This window comes from Typopeltis vanoorti, chromosome 6 (genome assembly GCF_054136105.1).
Source record: "Typopeltis vanoorti isolate ZY-2024b chromosome 6, IOZ_Tvanoo_1.0, whole genome shotgun sequence".
Lineage (NCBI taxonomy): Eukaryota > Metazoa > Arthropoda > Arachnida > Uropygi > Thelyphonidae > Typopeltis > Typopeltis vanoorti.
The window spans coordinates 117578591-117596024 of record NC_143554.1 but is presented as its reverse complement, the minus strand read 5'-3'; the positions used below and the strand labels follow the sequence as shown (position 1 = coordinate 117596024).

The 17434-nt window shown below is 35.1% G+C and overlaps 1 protein-coding gene across 2 annotated transcripts in view; it reads left to right on the top strand.

Moving 5' to 3' along the window:
• LOC150105857 (uncharacterized) overlaps positions 1 to 16252 on the top strand; it is a 32249-nt gene extending 15997 nt beyond the window's left edge. For both annotated transcript variants that reach the window (XM_090393629.1, XM_090393628.1), the window contains exon 3: positions 12787 to 16252. In XM_090393629.1, the coding sequence (XP_090249755.1) occupies positions 12787 to 12986 (200 nt within the window). In that variant the 3' untranslated portion in view covers positions 12987 to 16252. The remainder of the gene's footprint in view (positions 1 to 12786) is intronic.
• The last annotated feature ends 1182 nt before the right edge of the window (positions 16253 to 17434 follow it).

Here is a 17434-nt window from a genome sequence, read left to right as displayed (position 1 = left end):
TATGAACAATTTGAATAATATATATGTATAAAAGTTAAACAAAAAAAAGTATTTACATATAAACAAATTTATGGTCAAATGTGTTTGTACAAATTAATTCTTTCTAAAAAATTAAAAACATCATGCAATTTGCCTGAGTCTGCTAGCATTTCCCTGAGTGTATATGGCTTGGTTAGATAGGTGAAAATTTCATTCCTCTCTCGTGTAAATTTTTGACAATCTACCAGAATATGATGAATAGTGAGATGTGTGTTGCAATTTTCACATATGGGAAGGTCATTAGCTCTCAGTAAATGAGAATGCAATAAGGTGACTCTGACCTATGCGGAGCCTAGCAAGGACAACCTCCTCCCTTCTCTTTGTACATTGACTAGAATGCCAGTGTTTAATTTCAGGTTTAATGTTATATAATTTGTTTGTTGATATTTCTTGCCATGTTAACTCCCACTGAGCAATTAGCTTTGATCTTATAAGTTGTCTGTAGTTTGTATATGGAACTGTCAAATAGTATATGGAGAAGGTATGGGCTGATTTAGCAGCTGCATCTGCAGCCTCATTTCCTTTGATTCTGATGTGGCTGGGAATGCAGAACTGAACATCGAAATTAAGGATTTTCATTTTGTGAAGCAGGTATAGCACTTCATAAAGTACTGGATGTGGATTATACATAGGAGAGAAGATAGCCTGTAAAAAGCTCAATGAGCCTGTATAAATTATACGCTTTTGGTAGCAGTTTTCTTTTATATGCACAAGTGCAAGCTGAATGGCATGTAACTCTGCTGTATAATTACTGCAGTCTGGTGGGATCTGATTTGAGATAATAATGTCAGGAAACACAGCAGCACAGCCAACAGAGGTGTTAGTTCTTGAACCATCAGTATAGATGGGTAAGAAATCAGCGTGTGCTGCTCTGTGTGCATTAAACAATTGCAGGTAAATGGATGATGGGGTGTAAGATCTCTGTAGCTGACAAAGTGAGAGGTTGCAGGATGGTGTGCAAACCTGCCATGGAGGAATGCTGTTATGTTTAGTGTAGCTAATGTTGTCAACATTTATACTAACAGCTTGCACAGTTTCTTTAATACACATACCAAAAGGATGTATAACAGTTTGATGTGTGTGATATTGAGCTTCCCAATGCTGGGAGAAGATACTATTCCATGTAGGGTGAGGTGATCTGGGAGAGATTTTATTTTTAGGGCGTAATTAAGAGAGAACTGTTTCTCTCGAAGTGATAGAGCCAGTTCATTTGCTTCTACATAGAGACTTGGAGTGGGTGAGGTGCGAAAGGCACCAGTAGCTATCTGTATACCCTGATGATGGATGGAATCCAACCATCGTAGGTTACTCTGGCTTGCCGAACCTGATTTGGGACCCATAATCTAGCTTTGAACGTATAAGTGCACGATAAAGATGAGCATTGAAGCTCGATCAGCACCCCACCCAGTAGAGGATAGAGTGTGAAGGCGGTTCAAAAGTTCTTTTGCACTTTTCTCTTAGTTGACGAATGTGTGCTAGAAATGTGAGTTTTCTGTCAAAGATGAGTTCCAAGAACTTGGTTTCTGTAGTTACTGAAATAACAGTAAGTCCCATTCTTAGTTTAGGATCTGGGTGATGAGTGCGTTTTTGACAGAAGTATACATAGACACTTTTTTCTGTTGAAAACCTAAACCCATTATTAACAGCCCACAGAGAGACATGATCAATTGCTTGCTGAAGTTGTCTTTCAATTACCCTCATGTTACGTGAGTGACAGTAAATTGTGAAGTCATCAACATATAGCGCATTGTCTACAGTGGGAGGAAGCTGTTCAATGACTGAGTTGATTTTAATAGCAAAAAGGGTTACACTTAAGACAGAGCCTTGGGGAACACCTTGAAGATATGGCCGAGATAGCATACTTCCCACTCTGACTTGGAAAGTTCACCTAGACAGAAAGTTTTTAATAAATATAGGGAAGTGCCCCTTTGAGACCTAGGTTATAGAGGTCTTTTAATATGCCATATCTCCAGGTTGTGTCATAAGCTTTTTCCATGTCAAAAAAAACCGAGACAAGATGTTCTCGCTTCAGAAATGCATTTCTTATACAAGTTTCTAACCGAAATAAATGGTCTAAAGTTGATCGATGTCTACCGAAACCACATTGTGTATTGGAGAGAAGACTGTTGCTTTCTAAATACCAGAGAAGTCTGGCATTAACCATTTTCTCTCTAGTATCTTACAAAGACAGCTGGTCAGAGCAATGGGTCGATAATTATTTGCTTGTGTTGGATAGCAATGACAATTGACTTATGCCAAGAATTTGGAAACTCTTCCTCTGCAAGTATTCTATTGTATAATAAGAGAAGAAGATCCATAGAAGATGATGGTAGATGTTTTATCATTTCATAATGGATGTCATCAGGTCCTACTGCACTAGGGTGAGATTGTAGGAGAGCTCTTTTTAGTTCCTCCTTGACAAATGGCTGAAGAATGTTGGTAGAAAAATTAAGCCTTTGTTTCTCTTGCTGCTCTTTCAATATTAAAAATTCTGGAGAATATGAAGCTGTTGCTGAGATTTTAGCAAAAGTTTCTCCCAAAGTATCTGCAATAGCTTTGGGATCATGGGTCCAATTTACTCATCAATTAATCACATGACCAGTCCAAAAATTGTATGGAATAAAATCCAGAAAATGAAAGGCAGATATAGAACACTTCCATTATAGTCTACGGTGGACAAACAATGTGTACTATATCTGCCTTTCATTTTCTGGATTTTATTCCATACAATTTTTGGACTGGTCATGTGATTAATTGATGAGTAAATTGGACCCATGATTGTTTTTGACTCTGACGTCTTACATAATGTGTTTTCGCTCGAGCACGCTTGAAAGTTATTAAATTTGATGTGGTGGGGTATCTACGAAATATGCTCCATGCTGATCTTTTTTGGCTGCCTGACATTCTGGGCTCCACCAAAGCTTTGGATAGACTGGAAATAGAGATGATGTTTTTGGGATGGAGGTTGTTGCTGCCTGGACAATGCATTCTGTTATATATTTTACAGCTTCATTGATAGGTGTTTGACTGATGGCATCAGCATTAAATTTTGCAAGATGAGAGAAAGTGTTCCAGTCAGCCTGGTCCATCTGTGTGGGTGAACATGGTTCCTGTGAAGACGTTGTACAAATAACAGGAAAGTGATCACTTCCATATATGTTCTCTTCAATGTCCCACATGAGCAGTGGAAGAATAGAAGGGGAACAGATTGTAAGATCAACTGCAGAATATGAGCAGGTAGGCATATGGAAGAAAGTATTGAGTTTATTATTTAGAAGGGAAAGGTTATTATTATCAAAAATTTTTTCAATGATTCGACCTCTTCTATTAGTGTTGGCACTACCCCCTAGAGTATCATGACCATTAAAGTCACCCATCAAAAGTATGGGTTCAGGCAGTTGCAAGATAAGGTTATCAAGATCAATTTCATTTAACTCAGCATTTGGTGGTAAATAAATTAAACATACTGTAATAAGAAATCCCACAGAGAAGCGAATCACTATCGCTTCCAGAGAAGTATTAAGTTGGGACCTGATGGAAAAGTATGACTGCCCACTAGGATAGCTACTCCTCCATGAGCAGGACCATCTCCAGTTCTATCCTTACGTACAACAGTGAAATTCCTAAAGGTACGGTCCTCATTGGTCTTAAGTAAGTTTCTTGTAGACAGAAACAGAAAGGTTTGTGTTTCTGCAACAACATCTTGATATCGTCGATATTCTGGCAGATCCCACGACAGTTCCATTGTAAAAATTTTCCTATTGTCTTGATTTTATTGACTTGTCTGGTTTTCGAGAGGTTGTTTGCTTACCTTTGTCAGATTTATATTTATCCACTGTTTTAGGGAAGTATGGACGGCTAGCGTTCATCTCTTCCTCTGGTAGAGTGTTCAAAACATCAAATGTGTTAGGGTCATTTGGTATGTATGGTTTGCTTTCAGTGGGTATCAAGATATCCATTTTTTCTGTGCCACTGTTTGGTGGTTTAACTTTGAGTGAAGTCTCCACCATAATTTTTTTGACAGGTGAGTTTTCATCGAATGGGACCATTTTTGAAGTTGTCTCTGGAGTAAGGCCATAAGTCTTGTGATTAATGCGCTCAACAGAGAAGCACTTGCAATCGTAAAGTTAGAGTATGGTGGAATAGACATGTTTGAGTTGCTGTTGGCACTTTTTTAATTGTTACTTTTTCAGCATAGAACAGGTGTAATGGTGGCCAGCTTCCTTTTTGCATCCTGATATGTTATGTTTTGTATCTCTTTTTCATCTTTCCATTTCTGACATGCATGAGAGTATGCTGGATGATCTCTCCGACAGTTGACACATTTAGCTTTTTTTTCACATCAAGATTTATTATGTTCTTTACTACCACATCGGGCACAGGTAGTAGAACCACGACAGGCAGTTTGGGCATGTCCATATCTTTGACATTTAAAGCATCTCACCTGGTTAGGGATGTACATTCTAACAGGACAGCTGAGATACCCTGCTTTTACAGATGTCAGAGGCCTAGGTGTATCAAAAGTAAGGATGATGTTCTTGGTTGAGACCAGGCGAACATTCCTGCGTATCAGGATGCACCTCACACCCGTCACTCCTTGATCTTTAAGCTCTGAACATATCTCCTCATCAGGAACATCAAGGAGATCCCATTCTGATATCACTCCTCAACTGGAATTGAGTGCACTGTGAGGTGTTACTGCAATTTGTATTCCACCCATTGTCGTTGCTCTGTAGTTTCTTGGAATGTTGTTTGCACATTGTTTCCACGAGGATATCACCAGAATGCAATTTCTTGACAGTTTTAGGAGGTCCTGCCAGTCCTTCTAAACCTTTTTGGATAAAGAAGGGTGTCATTTTCCCAATTGGTTTTTCACCTGTCACATGAATGATTAAAAAGGTTGGTATGTTAGTATCCGATATCTTTTGTTTCTTACTTCTGTTTCCATATGCTGTGTCTATATTATCAGTACTTGGTTGGGACTTTGTTAGGGTCCCTGAAACATTTGAGGATGAAGAATTCATATTTAAGGAATTTTTAATTCAGCGCCAGAGCTCCCCACACACCATGGAGCCACACGTGGATGCCCACTACCCGGCAAGCAAAGACTGCGCTCAGGAGTGGAACGCCAGGGCTACCGTGGATGCTATACCAGCACTGCAGCAGGTCTAGGATCCCGACCCCAGACCATGGGGTCGGGATCCTAGACCTGATGTTCCTGGGTGAGAGACTTACTGCAACACCGTTGACCCTTGCAGGCAAACCCACTAGCCGATTGATCCTGGCTGGGCCATCCAGTACCATCCGTCTTGCCGAAGCAGGGCCCAAAGACTACTTTGGGCCCTGTTGCACAGGTCACACTGCATGGCAAACACGACAGCAGGGCATTGGATCCCAGTGATGGTGATCTTGAAAAAGGATAGTGAAAAAGACTCAGGAGAAGTAGAGCAAATAATAAGGGAAGAAAAGCAAAGAAAAAGAGGAAGAATGAAAAGAGCCGGTACCATCACTGGGAGGTCCCCTCCACCACGAACAGGTGCCCCACATGGAGGGGGGGTGGCAGAGTAAAATGGGAATGTGTGGAATAAGCTTGTTTCCTTTAAAGGATTAAATTTCACAAATTCCTTGATAAGAGGTTGTGTCCATCAGAAGTTCAAAGATCTTTGAATTTCTGTTTATTAAAATTTTATCAACATCATCAAATTCTTGACATGTACCTCGAGGAGTGTACAGGATATTATGATAATACTACATTAAAAACTTACATCATCACTAACTTCCTGTCAACAATTTTCTTCCAGATCAATCTGTTATCTGTCAAGACTTCAATGTTATCAAATCTTATATTTCTGTCTTCTAGGCACTTTTACTGTATCAATCCACCAATATCTTGGTCTTCCTCTAGGTGGTTTTCCTGCCAACCTTGCAGAGAACACTTGTTTTCCTATTTCCTTTCCCATTCTGTTTAAGTGATCATATCACCTGAGATTAGTTCTGCTAACACATTCCTGGATGCTAACAATGTCAAGTTCTTTACTAATATCCTCGTTTTTAATATGATATTGTCATCTGTTCATGCCCTTAATCTTTCTCGGGACTCCTGTATCTATGGTCTCCAGTCTTTGGTCAAGTGTTTTATTTCTAACCCACTCTCGGATCCATAAGGTAAAAGTGGTTCGAACACTGTCTTGTATACAGCTAATTTAGTGTTTTCACCAATTTCTCTCTTATTCCATATAAATTTATTCAATGGACTTCCTACCATACCAGCTTTGTTGATTCTGTTGTCTATTTCCATATTTAATTTATTATCTTCACTAAAAACTGTGCCTAAGTAGCTGAAATGGTTGCCTTGTTCTATAGGTACTCCTATCACGATGCAGTTGATATTTTTAATCTTTCTGTTATTGTCTTAGTCTTGTTATTGTTGAATTTCATACCAAATTTATCACAACAGTTATTCAATTTAGTCAGGGAATCTTGCAGATTTGTACTGGATTTATTTAAAAGTATAACATAACATCATCTGCATAAAGTAAAGAAATGAGATTAACATCCCCAATTTTGATATCAGGTTTAATACCACTTTATTTCATAATGTGATCCATATAGATAATGAATAACAGAGAGGATAATGTACATCCTTGTCTGAAACCAGGTTTAACATCGAACCATCTTCCTGTACTTCTTTACATTATATCAAGCAATACGTAGTCTTTATTTGAGTTGTAATTTGACAGAATTGAAGTCCCATTAATTAATGTTCCATTGACACCATATAACTCTAGCATTTTGAATAGTTTTTCTCTTGGCACCTTGTCATATGCCTTCTCCAGGTCTACAAAACTTAAATACAGATTTGTTATATTTCCATGATTTCTCAGCTATTTATCTTAGAGTGAAAATCTGATCATGAGAGCCTCTATTTGGCCTGAATCCAACTTCCCTTCAGCAATCCTTCTCAACTGTTTTTCAAGTATACCATAAACCTTACCAGGAACATATCTCTGTAATTCTCACATTCAGTCTTATTTCTTTTTTTATACATGGGTATTATGAGAGCTCTACTCCAATCATCAGGAATTCGCCTCTCTGTCTAGACCTTCTGAACTATGCAGTGCAGCCACTGCAAGAGTTTTATACCTCCATACTGGAGCATTTCTGGTCGAATCCCATCTATCTCTCTCTGCTACCTTTCACATTTCAGCCTTTTTCTACTATAAAGATTCCTCTGAGTGTTTTTTACCACTGTTCCGTCACTGCTTGTTTCATTTAGCAATTTTTCAAAGTAATTACTCCCGTACATGAAGGATATCTTCTCCAGTTTTCATGTCACCTTTGCCATCTCTAATTCCCTTTTACAGCACTTTTCCTCCATTTCTGAACTTTTTCAACAGTCTCCAGAATATTTTGGTACCTTCCTGATATTTATTTCTATGTTCTTGCCAAAGTCTTCCCATGACTTTTTGTTTAGCTAATTTTATATAGTATACATTTTCAAAATTATGGAAACAACTTTGGTGTTAGAGTAAAACTTCAGTTTAATTTAAACCAAAATAATCACTCGATGTTTCGACCTTCACATTAAGGTGTATACACATACATACAAAGAAACAAGCTGCACTATAACCTATATAGTGTGCCGAACTTACATTGATTTAGTCAACTACATCAAAGCTAAAGATGTCCTGTCATTATGTTATTATCTATTAGGTTACAAAATTAAATTAAGCTAGAGAGCAAAATGTTCACACAAAGACATTCTTCATTATATATAACTATACATATAAATTAGAACAAACCAGTATGGATGGTAGCCAAAAAAAAAGCTGAAAAATTGCTTAGAGTCAGGGTTTGCTGGAAAAACATGGTAGTTGTTTCTATAATTTTTGAAGATTTATTCTGATCACCATGTAAGCATGAAGGAAATAATTTTATACAGTGTTTAGTTTTCTTACATTTGCCTCTGTATTCTCTAAGAGCACAAGCCGACTTATTCGCCAGGAACTTTGAATATGTTTTCTTCTTTTCCTTCACTGCCTCTTTAACTTCCTGTGTCTACTATGCTTCAGATTTTTCTATCCTTGCAGACAACCTCATGTCTCTCTGGCTGACTCAATCAATCAATGTTTTCTTCAGGGCTTGCCACTGAATCTCTAAGGTTTGGTTCCTGTTCTCAAACTCTTTCATTTTTTCTTCAATAATATTTGTGTATTTTAGTCTACAGTTCACATCTAAGCTTTAAAACTTTCTTATATATTCTTTTCAATATGAAGTCCGATTTTATCCTGCTTAAGACTAAATGGTGATCACTTCCAATTTCATATTCTCTGTACACTCTAGTGCCTTGCACCAGTGAGAAAACATCACATCAACAATAACAGTCAATGAGACTTCTCTTATTCCCTGCCTCTTCTCTCCATGTGTGCACACACATTTTATGTTGGAACATTGTGCTAGTAATAACCAGTCCATGTATTGAGCAGAAATCCAACAAGTATTTGTTATTATTATTAGCTTTGCTCTTTTCTCCAAATTTTCTCAGAATATTTCTGTATGTCTTGACAATCATTTCATACTCTGCTATTTAGATCTACAACATGAACCAATTTTTCCATTGTGTTGTCAACTGCTTTCTGTAAAGCCCAGTGGCAGCTGGTGAAAATTTTAAGTGGGGGTGCTGCATATACAAAAAAAAAAAAAAATTTATTTCCTAATCAGTAACGAATATATTAATAAATAAATTTACATAATAAAAGTTTTGTATATCACAGAAATCACGCGTGTATGCATACAATTTATCTGTAAGCGACACTGCCCAAACGAGCAATGTCGGAATCATTTGTAACGTGCAATGACAAGCGCAAACAAATATCGGCGTTAGATCGCAATGCATTTGTTTCGTGTAACGATAATTGAAAAAATATAATTCTTTTCATATTTTCAACAGTGACACTCGCATAATTCAGCCTTGTATCTATAATAAATAATTATGTTATTTTAACAAAATAAAATAAGATTTAGAAAAAATAGTTCACCCTCACCATGAACACGCACCAATAATAAAAGTTTTGATTCTCAGAGAAATAAAGCGTGCAAGCATATGATACACTGCCCAAACGAGCAGTGTCAGAATCACTTGTAAGGTGCAATGAGAAGTGCAAACGAATATTGGCAAGTCTAGATGCAATTGGCTGGATGTGATAATTATGACACTGCGTTAGATCGCAGTGCATTTGTTTCATAATCTAAAGCATTAATCGACCAGTTGAAATTAGTAACTATTCAATCAATGTCAAAACATAAGCCATAACCTTTATCGTGTTGCATTGCATTTATATAATGTTGTAAGCATTATTATTTATAAACACAAACAAAATTTATTTTTTTCCTTGGGGGTGCTGCAGTGTTACAGTGCTTACGTACGAGCTGCCACTGCTAAAGGCCTGAAAAATTCCTGCACTTCTACCTCAGTAGAACCTTCTGTGGGCCCATAGGCACAAATAAGTCTCATTGTCCAGTTCCCCATTCTGATATTTGCCGACATCACTCTACTTGATATTGCCTTGCCATTCAAGAAGATTAGCCTCATGTTTAGTAAGAATTGGATAAGTACCAGATCAGCATAATAGGAGTGACTGAATATTATAGCTATATCTCTTTTCTCTGATTGTTATTGCCTGAATATAACATTTTGTATTTATTGCTCAGAAAGATCTGTTCTGTTCAGTTTTGTCTCAGTCATCCCTATTATGTTGATATGGTACTTATCCAATTCTTCTGCTAGTTCCATTTATTTGCCATTCAGGCTTATGTTGATAGTACCGAAAGCTTGAGGCCTCTTCTTTATTTTCATATACTATTTCTCAACATATTCTTCTTTTTCAATACATTTTCTCTGTCTAAGTTTTTCAAAGCTCTATTCAGGTTTTTTTTTGAAACCATTTTCTCACCTCTTTCACCTGTCATTATTAAAATGGCAATGTCTTCTATTTAGGTAATTGCTGCGAAATAACTTTTATGACTAGAATAAATAATCTCGCATGTACACTTTATTATAGTCCCAACTCTATGCCTGACCCCTCTCAGAAAATAAAGAAATAACAATAATAAAGTAAAAAAAACACCATAATTATATTAGTAAAACTACATCTACAGTTGTTTCCTATATTCCTGTTATCTGTCTAAGAGTTACTATCCAATTAAATTTTTCTTTTGGTATTCACTGGGCAGGCTATTCTTCCTTTTCTACATGCTGTGGGTCATAGGTGAATCATCCAAATCCTTTGGACCATCATTTCTGTTGAGATTTGGTTGGTTTGAGAAATATTTCACAGGCTTGGCTTCCTTGAATTTATATTTGTGCTTGGTCCAATGTAAGAACTGGATGCCTTTCCAGTCAGTCCAGTGGTACATTTCAAGTGCATGGTCAAAAAAGGCCTGCTTTTTCATAATGAAAGTACTTGATGTATGTTCATGTTCTTTCTGTTTTTGAATTATATGACCTATTTAACATATAAGGTAAGTTACAGGTGTAATGGATCTTGTATACATCTGGATGGGCAAGATCTTTATATATGACCTGTTTAACATATAAGGTAAGTTACAGGTGTAATGGATCTTGTATACATCTGGATGGGCAAGATCTTTACAAGAGCTTAATATATACTTTTTATTTTCATTGGTGGCTTATATTATTGCCAGCCTTGTTGGCTGAGTGGTTAGCGTATCCACTCTCCAGCCAAAAGGCTGCAGATTTGAATCCTGCCATGGGCATGGATGTTTGTCTGTGGAAATACTAGTGGTGGTTGGAAGTAGATGGTGCTGGTGTCCTTAAGGTCAGTTGGTGGAGACAGAGTTGTAGTTGAGTCCTCCCTTGATGAGTCTTTGTACTCCTTGCAGGCTTGAAATAATTATAACCGACTTTATTTTTATTAATTTTCCACTGGAGGTCAAACTATGGTCAACAGTTGACCAAGCAGCTATTCCCAAGCCCACTGTAGTATGTATATATACCGATGTATATATATACCGATGTAGCTTGTGATCCAATATTTTTATTAATTTTCCACTGGAGGTCAAACTATGGTCAACAGTTGACCAAGCAGCTATTCCCAAGCCCACTGTAGTATGTATATATATACCGATGTAGCTTGCGATCCAATATACATATATATTGGATCGCAAGCTACATTGGTACAGTAATCCCTCGATTAGTGTTTTCTTTAAAACAGGCGCATTAATCGAATACAATATTTCGAATCAAATTTCTTTCTTGAACCTTAATTTTTTTATAAAAGAATTAAGGTATGTCTCAGGGCCTAGTTAAACAAAAACCATGAAACATATTCAGAAAACAAAAGCCAATAAAACATATTCAGAATATAAAATTTATTATTCTACTTCTTAACAAAGAATTGAGCTAGCATAGTTTGGCAGGCATTTTGTTTCTTTTCATACAACCAACAGTAATGCCATATTTTGTCTCTTCTACAAATTTTACTGCTTTTCTCTTCATCAGGGTCAGCCTCTAAGCATTGCTGCTTATAAACTTCGATTGTACAAAAAATATTTTCTTTTCAAATTGTTTCTATGAAATCACTTTTGGCTATCAGTGGTTAAATTTTCTTGATATTCTTCAGGATCTTCCTGCTGTGCATCTAAATTTAGGTCGGAACCACTCAATTCTTCAGAATGAGATTTAATTAACTCTTGGGTGTTATCATTGAAGGGGAGAAAGAAATGGATGTACGAATTGGTCGCCAACACACGAAATCACATGCTTTATAGATAAAATTTCCCAACTGTTATGTTATACAAACAAAATAGTTACCACTTTAAAAACTACAATGATCATAAAAGATAAGTTTATTATTACACATCGGAAAATTAACAACTCATCCCAGAAGACTGATTGATTACCCTAGTATTGGAATGGATTCTCCTTTTTGTAACATGCGTAGAAGTGTCTCGAATCTGTGGGCATGCTCTAAACGACAAATTTTGGTGGTAAAAATTTGGAACAGTGTACATGGAGGTAGTGTAGTATGCCATTAAAAATAACTTTATAAAATGTTTTAAATCGGTAACTAAATTATTTCTTTTTTTAAAATAGTTAGCCACTTATAATCTGTAACATTTATTTTTAAGATAGATATAGGCGCACTAATTGAGGGATTATTGTATGTTTTTGAAGTCAACTTTAATTAAAGTTCGTGAATCATAATGATTGCTTATCACCACATAAGCAAAAGTTAATTCTATCATGGATTATGTTACAAGTATTTTATTATATCACTGAATGTAGAATCTAATTTCTTCTTCTGGAAATTGAAGATTTGATTCCTGCCTAATACCTATTCCTGTAAATTATTACAATAAGGTCATAGCTTATGTATGTGGGTGAAGAAATTATGGTAATTGGAATGAATTTTGCTCTCAAAGACAATAGTTAACTTGTATATTTATGCTGGTTTCAGTTATTCAATATAACTGAATGCATTAGTTTTTGGTTCATTTAATTTTTCTGCAGTGATTTTCTACAATGAGTCCTGAGACTCTGCAGAGGTATATGTAGTAATATCAATTAATAATCACCCAGGAAGTAGTTTATATATATATATAATTAAGCCTGTTGAAAACATTTGCAAAATAATGTATATAGCAAAATGCTGATTTTTTTTTATTAATTGTTAAATAATTTTTTTAATCATATTGACATAGTTTTTCTCTGTTCTGTTGTGATAGATCAGCCCTCTCAAACCGGACTGATGTGGCGGGTATCATCAGGACTCTATAATGTTGGTGCTGGAGCAGTTGGTATTGGAGTAGGTGGAGTAAAATGGGCAGCTTCAACAACTTGGAATGTAGGTAGTGGGGTTCTTGGTGCTACAGGAAATGTTCTCACTAAGGTCAAGCAGAATAAGTCCAAACCAAAGAGTGAATGACAAATTGTGTTGCATGATTTGGCTATTGTGAAAAATAACATTTTGTAATTTACATATTACAAATGAAGAAGAGTCCTCATGTAAACTTCATTTTTTCTTTTCTCTTAAGTCACAAAAAAAAAAACTAGTCACATGACCTGCAGCTGTTATACATACAAGCAGTTTTGTAAAGGAAAATCTGAATTTCCCTTGGCACTAATGAACTATTCTTGTTTTCCCCCCTCCAAACACACAATCCAGCTTTGTTCCCCAGCTTGTTTTCAGTACTTTCAGCTCTATTTTAAAATATCTAAAAATACTGGACACTTGAATCCTAGTTTTTGAATATCTTTGCCAATGCCTTAATTCTTGTGTGTGCTTCTTTCTAAAGGGATCGCATCATATTACATCAATAGGTTTTAAGCAGATATCTTTGGGAGCTCTTTTAAATAAAAATCTTTGTAGAATGAATGATCTTCCATACTTGAGTAAACAGTGTACAGATACACATTCCAATTTTTAAAGTTTGATAAATTTCTCAAATACATTATCACTTGAAAGTAGCCATAAACAAATTCCTTAACAAAATATAAATCTATATCATAGCCTAAGCATAATATCCTAAAGCTTCCAATATTTCTACTGTTAATTTATGACAGGGGAAATATTTTACTATATAAAAATAACATTTGTTACTTGAGAGAAATGTTATCAGTCTGGTCTTTTTATAGGTACAAAAAAAATTTTACATTTCTAGTGTGACAAAATGCCGCATTTTTAATAAATAAAAACAGGAATATCAACTTTACATTTTCAAATTATGTAACACATAATTTGCAGTAAGAAAATAGTAAAGACAAGCACAGATGTTTTTACAGTTCACTTTAATTTGAAATTTTGCCATTTCAAAATGATTCTATATGCAACTCTTTGAATGTAGATTCTGAGTTGTGCAGGTTTTATTACATAGTAAATGACTGTGATGACACATAACTGGGGGAACTATTTTTAGATATATAGATAAAATTTTAGAAAGATATGCTGGAGTTTTTAACATTGTTCAGAAAACTAAAACTCATGTTGAGTTTCTATAAAACTGTGATAAACTATAGTTGTAAAAAACAGTTTCAGCATTTTGTATCTTTTTCAAAAACACCTTTAAAGTACAATTTTTTTTTATGCAAATTTTAAAGTCTAAACTTCGAACCATTCAAAATATCTGTATACTTTTACTTTGAAAATATGTTAATCTTCAATTAAATTAATTCAACTTATTGCAATTCCTAATATGAGCTATATGTAAACTGTGCTTATTTTGCCTGTTGTAAGAGAAAGAATCAATATTTACAACATTGGTTACGAGTAAATATTTACTCTAACACCAAAATGAGTAGAAAACACTGAAATTTCCTGAGATTTTGACATATGAGAAGATTCAAGCCCAGATCTTTTTCACTCACTAAATTAAAATTACTTAGAGATAATCTACTGTTGCTACAGTAAGATGAAGTGGATTTTGGGAACTAGAAATATATTTGTTTGAAGTAAGATTTACAATGTATAACAGTCAAAGCACAAGCTGAAACTTTTATTAAAGAAATAAAGGTTGATTTATATATAAAATGTAATAAGTTATGTTGACACACTTTCTAAGCAGTACCAGCTGAAAGTAGCCATTAAAAAAGATTGTGCCTTGGGAACCGAGTACAGTTTTGTGTGGCATTTAATATTTTAATTAATTTTTTTTTTTTTTTAATTTAATAAAAGCTGTGCTTTATCTTGCTGGATAGCATAACATGTAGAGTTGATATAAACTGTGTTGGGGCATTATGCTGTAAGACATTCAGAAATAGGTTAATTGCTTTTGCTTGAAAAGAACCATATTTTTAGTAGCCATTTTAAGATTTGCTAGGAAAAATGATTTATTCTAGCTTGATTTATATATCAGGACTCATGTCATTAATATCTTGGATTTCAAAACACGTTTTTAAAGCAACTTCTACCACAGCTAGCTGGAATAATCCTATTTTCCTAAATATGTTCCCTTGGAAGGGATAGAAGAGGAGACATCAGTCAACAACCCAGCAAACTTTGCATTCTGCTATCATTCTTTGCAGTGCTTTAGTTCATTGTCAAAATTTTGCATTTCTCGTTATTGCCATTGACTATCTGCCATGATAAAGAATTTCATGACCATCTTCAGGGGTGTTTACATCATACTATTACAACTCAATTTTGCTTGTACATTTGATAAGCATTTAAAAAAAAAACTTATTGTCTTGTTAGTACCATATCTCATACAGTATCTGGCCATACCTATTCCAATTCTTATGCTATAAACCAGACATTCAACCTTGTAATGTTAGTAACTGCCAGCCTGTTATCAACTGACATTCACAGTATAAACTACAATGTGTGAGTGGACATCCTATGAGTTACTGCATATCATTTCCTGGATTGCACTTTTTAGCATGCTGACATCTAATCTTGGTTCCAAGTTATGTTTATGGTACTTGTGAAAAAAATCAATTTAGTCCCTTTTTGCCACAGAGCTCAAAGGTGAATAAACTTGTTAAAAGGCATGTCCAATGTAAAAAAAAGCAAGTTTCATTTTAAGACTTCTTTAAAACAAAGTTTCATAAGTAGGCTTTGGATAAATTATGGTTCAGTGTTTGAATGCACTATTCATAAATGAAATTCTGTCATCAGTAGATGCACTCAGTAAATGAACATGAAAGAGAACTTCATTCGACTGAATCTTTTCCTCACAGACTTAAGGGATTCCAAGTTTTGATTTTCACATTCTTAGCTGTCATTCAGATATGTGGTGGTGAAAGATCTATTTTGTGCCATTGTGTTTTAAAAATAACTGTTAGAATGGAATATGTTGGAATTTTTACAAAAAATGAAATAGTAAATGTCACTATATACACATTTTTTAAGGTGTTTATACTTTATTTTATAAGATGTCCTTTCATAGTAGGGTAGCAGATAAGGTTTTTATATGTATCACCCAGAACCTGTGTGTAATTAAAGAGCTATATTTCTTTGTGCCATTATGCAAAATTTTCAATTGTTGTAGCTGGACAGTGTTAGCTTCATACCTGAATGAAGATTGTTAATGTTCCTGGCATCATGTAAACATTTGTGCAATATATTTGTATTTTTTTGCTGTTTTATTATCACATTTATATAGCCTAATGTTAAATTTTTGATCATTCAGAATGGGGAACACAAATCTGTTGTAACATCTTTATCTTGAATATCAATAAAACATTTTATTTCTATACTTATAGTATTTCTGCTGGGGAAAAAAAATGTGTGCATTTTAATGTACAGCATGCATTAAAATGCACACACATTTTTTATAGAAGAAATGTTAGTACACTGATCTTTCAATTAGCCAACCCTTGAATGGTTTACTGCATCGATTCCAAACCAGTGGAATGTGCTGGGCTGTTTAGGGGTACACGAAAAATAATCGGTAATGGCAGAAAAACAAAGTAAACTATTTTACATTAAGATAGGCACTGAACTAAAGTGTCAGTATTTAAAAACAGCTATTTTAAAAATTTTAAAAACAAGGGGTATACAATTTATATGTTATTATACAATTTAATGGGTACACAAGCAGGAAAAGGTTAGCAACCACTGGTTTTGTAATTGTACCTTCAGTTATAGAAGAGGCAAACTTCTCTCCCAATGTGGTTGGATATTTTACGGATTATTGTATATCTGGAAAGGAAAGCAGCTCCATCTTGGTGTGAAACTTACCAAAGGAAGGATAAAATATCCATATTTTAAGCAAAGGCTGTAATGTTTGCTGTATAAAACTTCAAGTTCTGAAAATAATCAATAGCTTAAGAGGCCATGGTTTAAACTAGAATTAGTTGCTTTGATCATATATGTATGAAGGTGGTGTGTATGGCTATTGTGGGTTTCTGTAGCAGGTGAGAATTTCCAAGAAGAAAAAGCTTGCCATTTATGAAATGGATACTTAGAGCACTAGCATGATTATTACTGGAACCCTTAAGGATCACTGAGGGTGAGACATCACCTGCACCTGCTTTTTGAATTCATTCACTACCTCAAAAAGGTAAGCCACTCTAATCATGTATACTGTTAAAAAAAAAAAAAAAAAAAAAAAAAAAAAAAAAAAAAAAAAAAAAAAAAAAGCTTTCATCCCTTTGACTCCACTTATTCTCAAGTTCCATGGATACCCTCTCAATCTCTTTCCATCCTCCATAAAGTGGAAAATTCCATCTACTGGTATCCTCTATAGGTCTATCATATTCACACCCCCCCCACATCCTATTTGCTGATATCTGCAGTTCCCAGATTTGCAATTCTATGTTCATAATCTACATTCCACAGCCTTGATATTATCAAACACTTTTGCACCCTCTGCACCTGAGGTGATGTTCTGCATCATCTCAAACTAAGACTAAATCTGTACATAGTAGGTGATG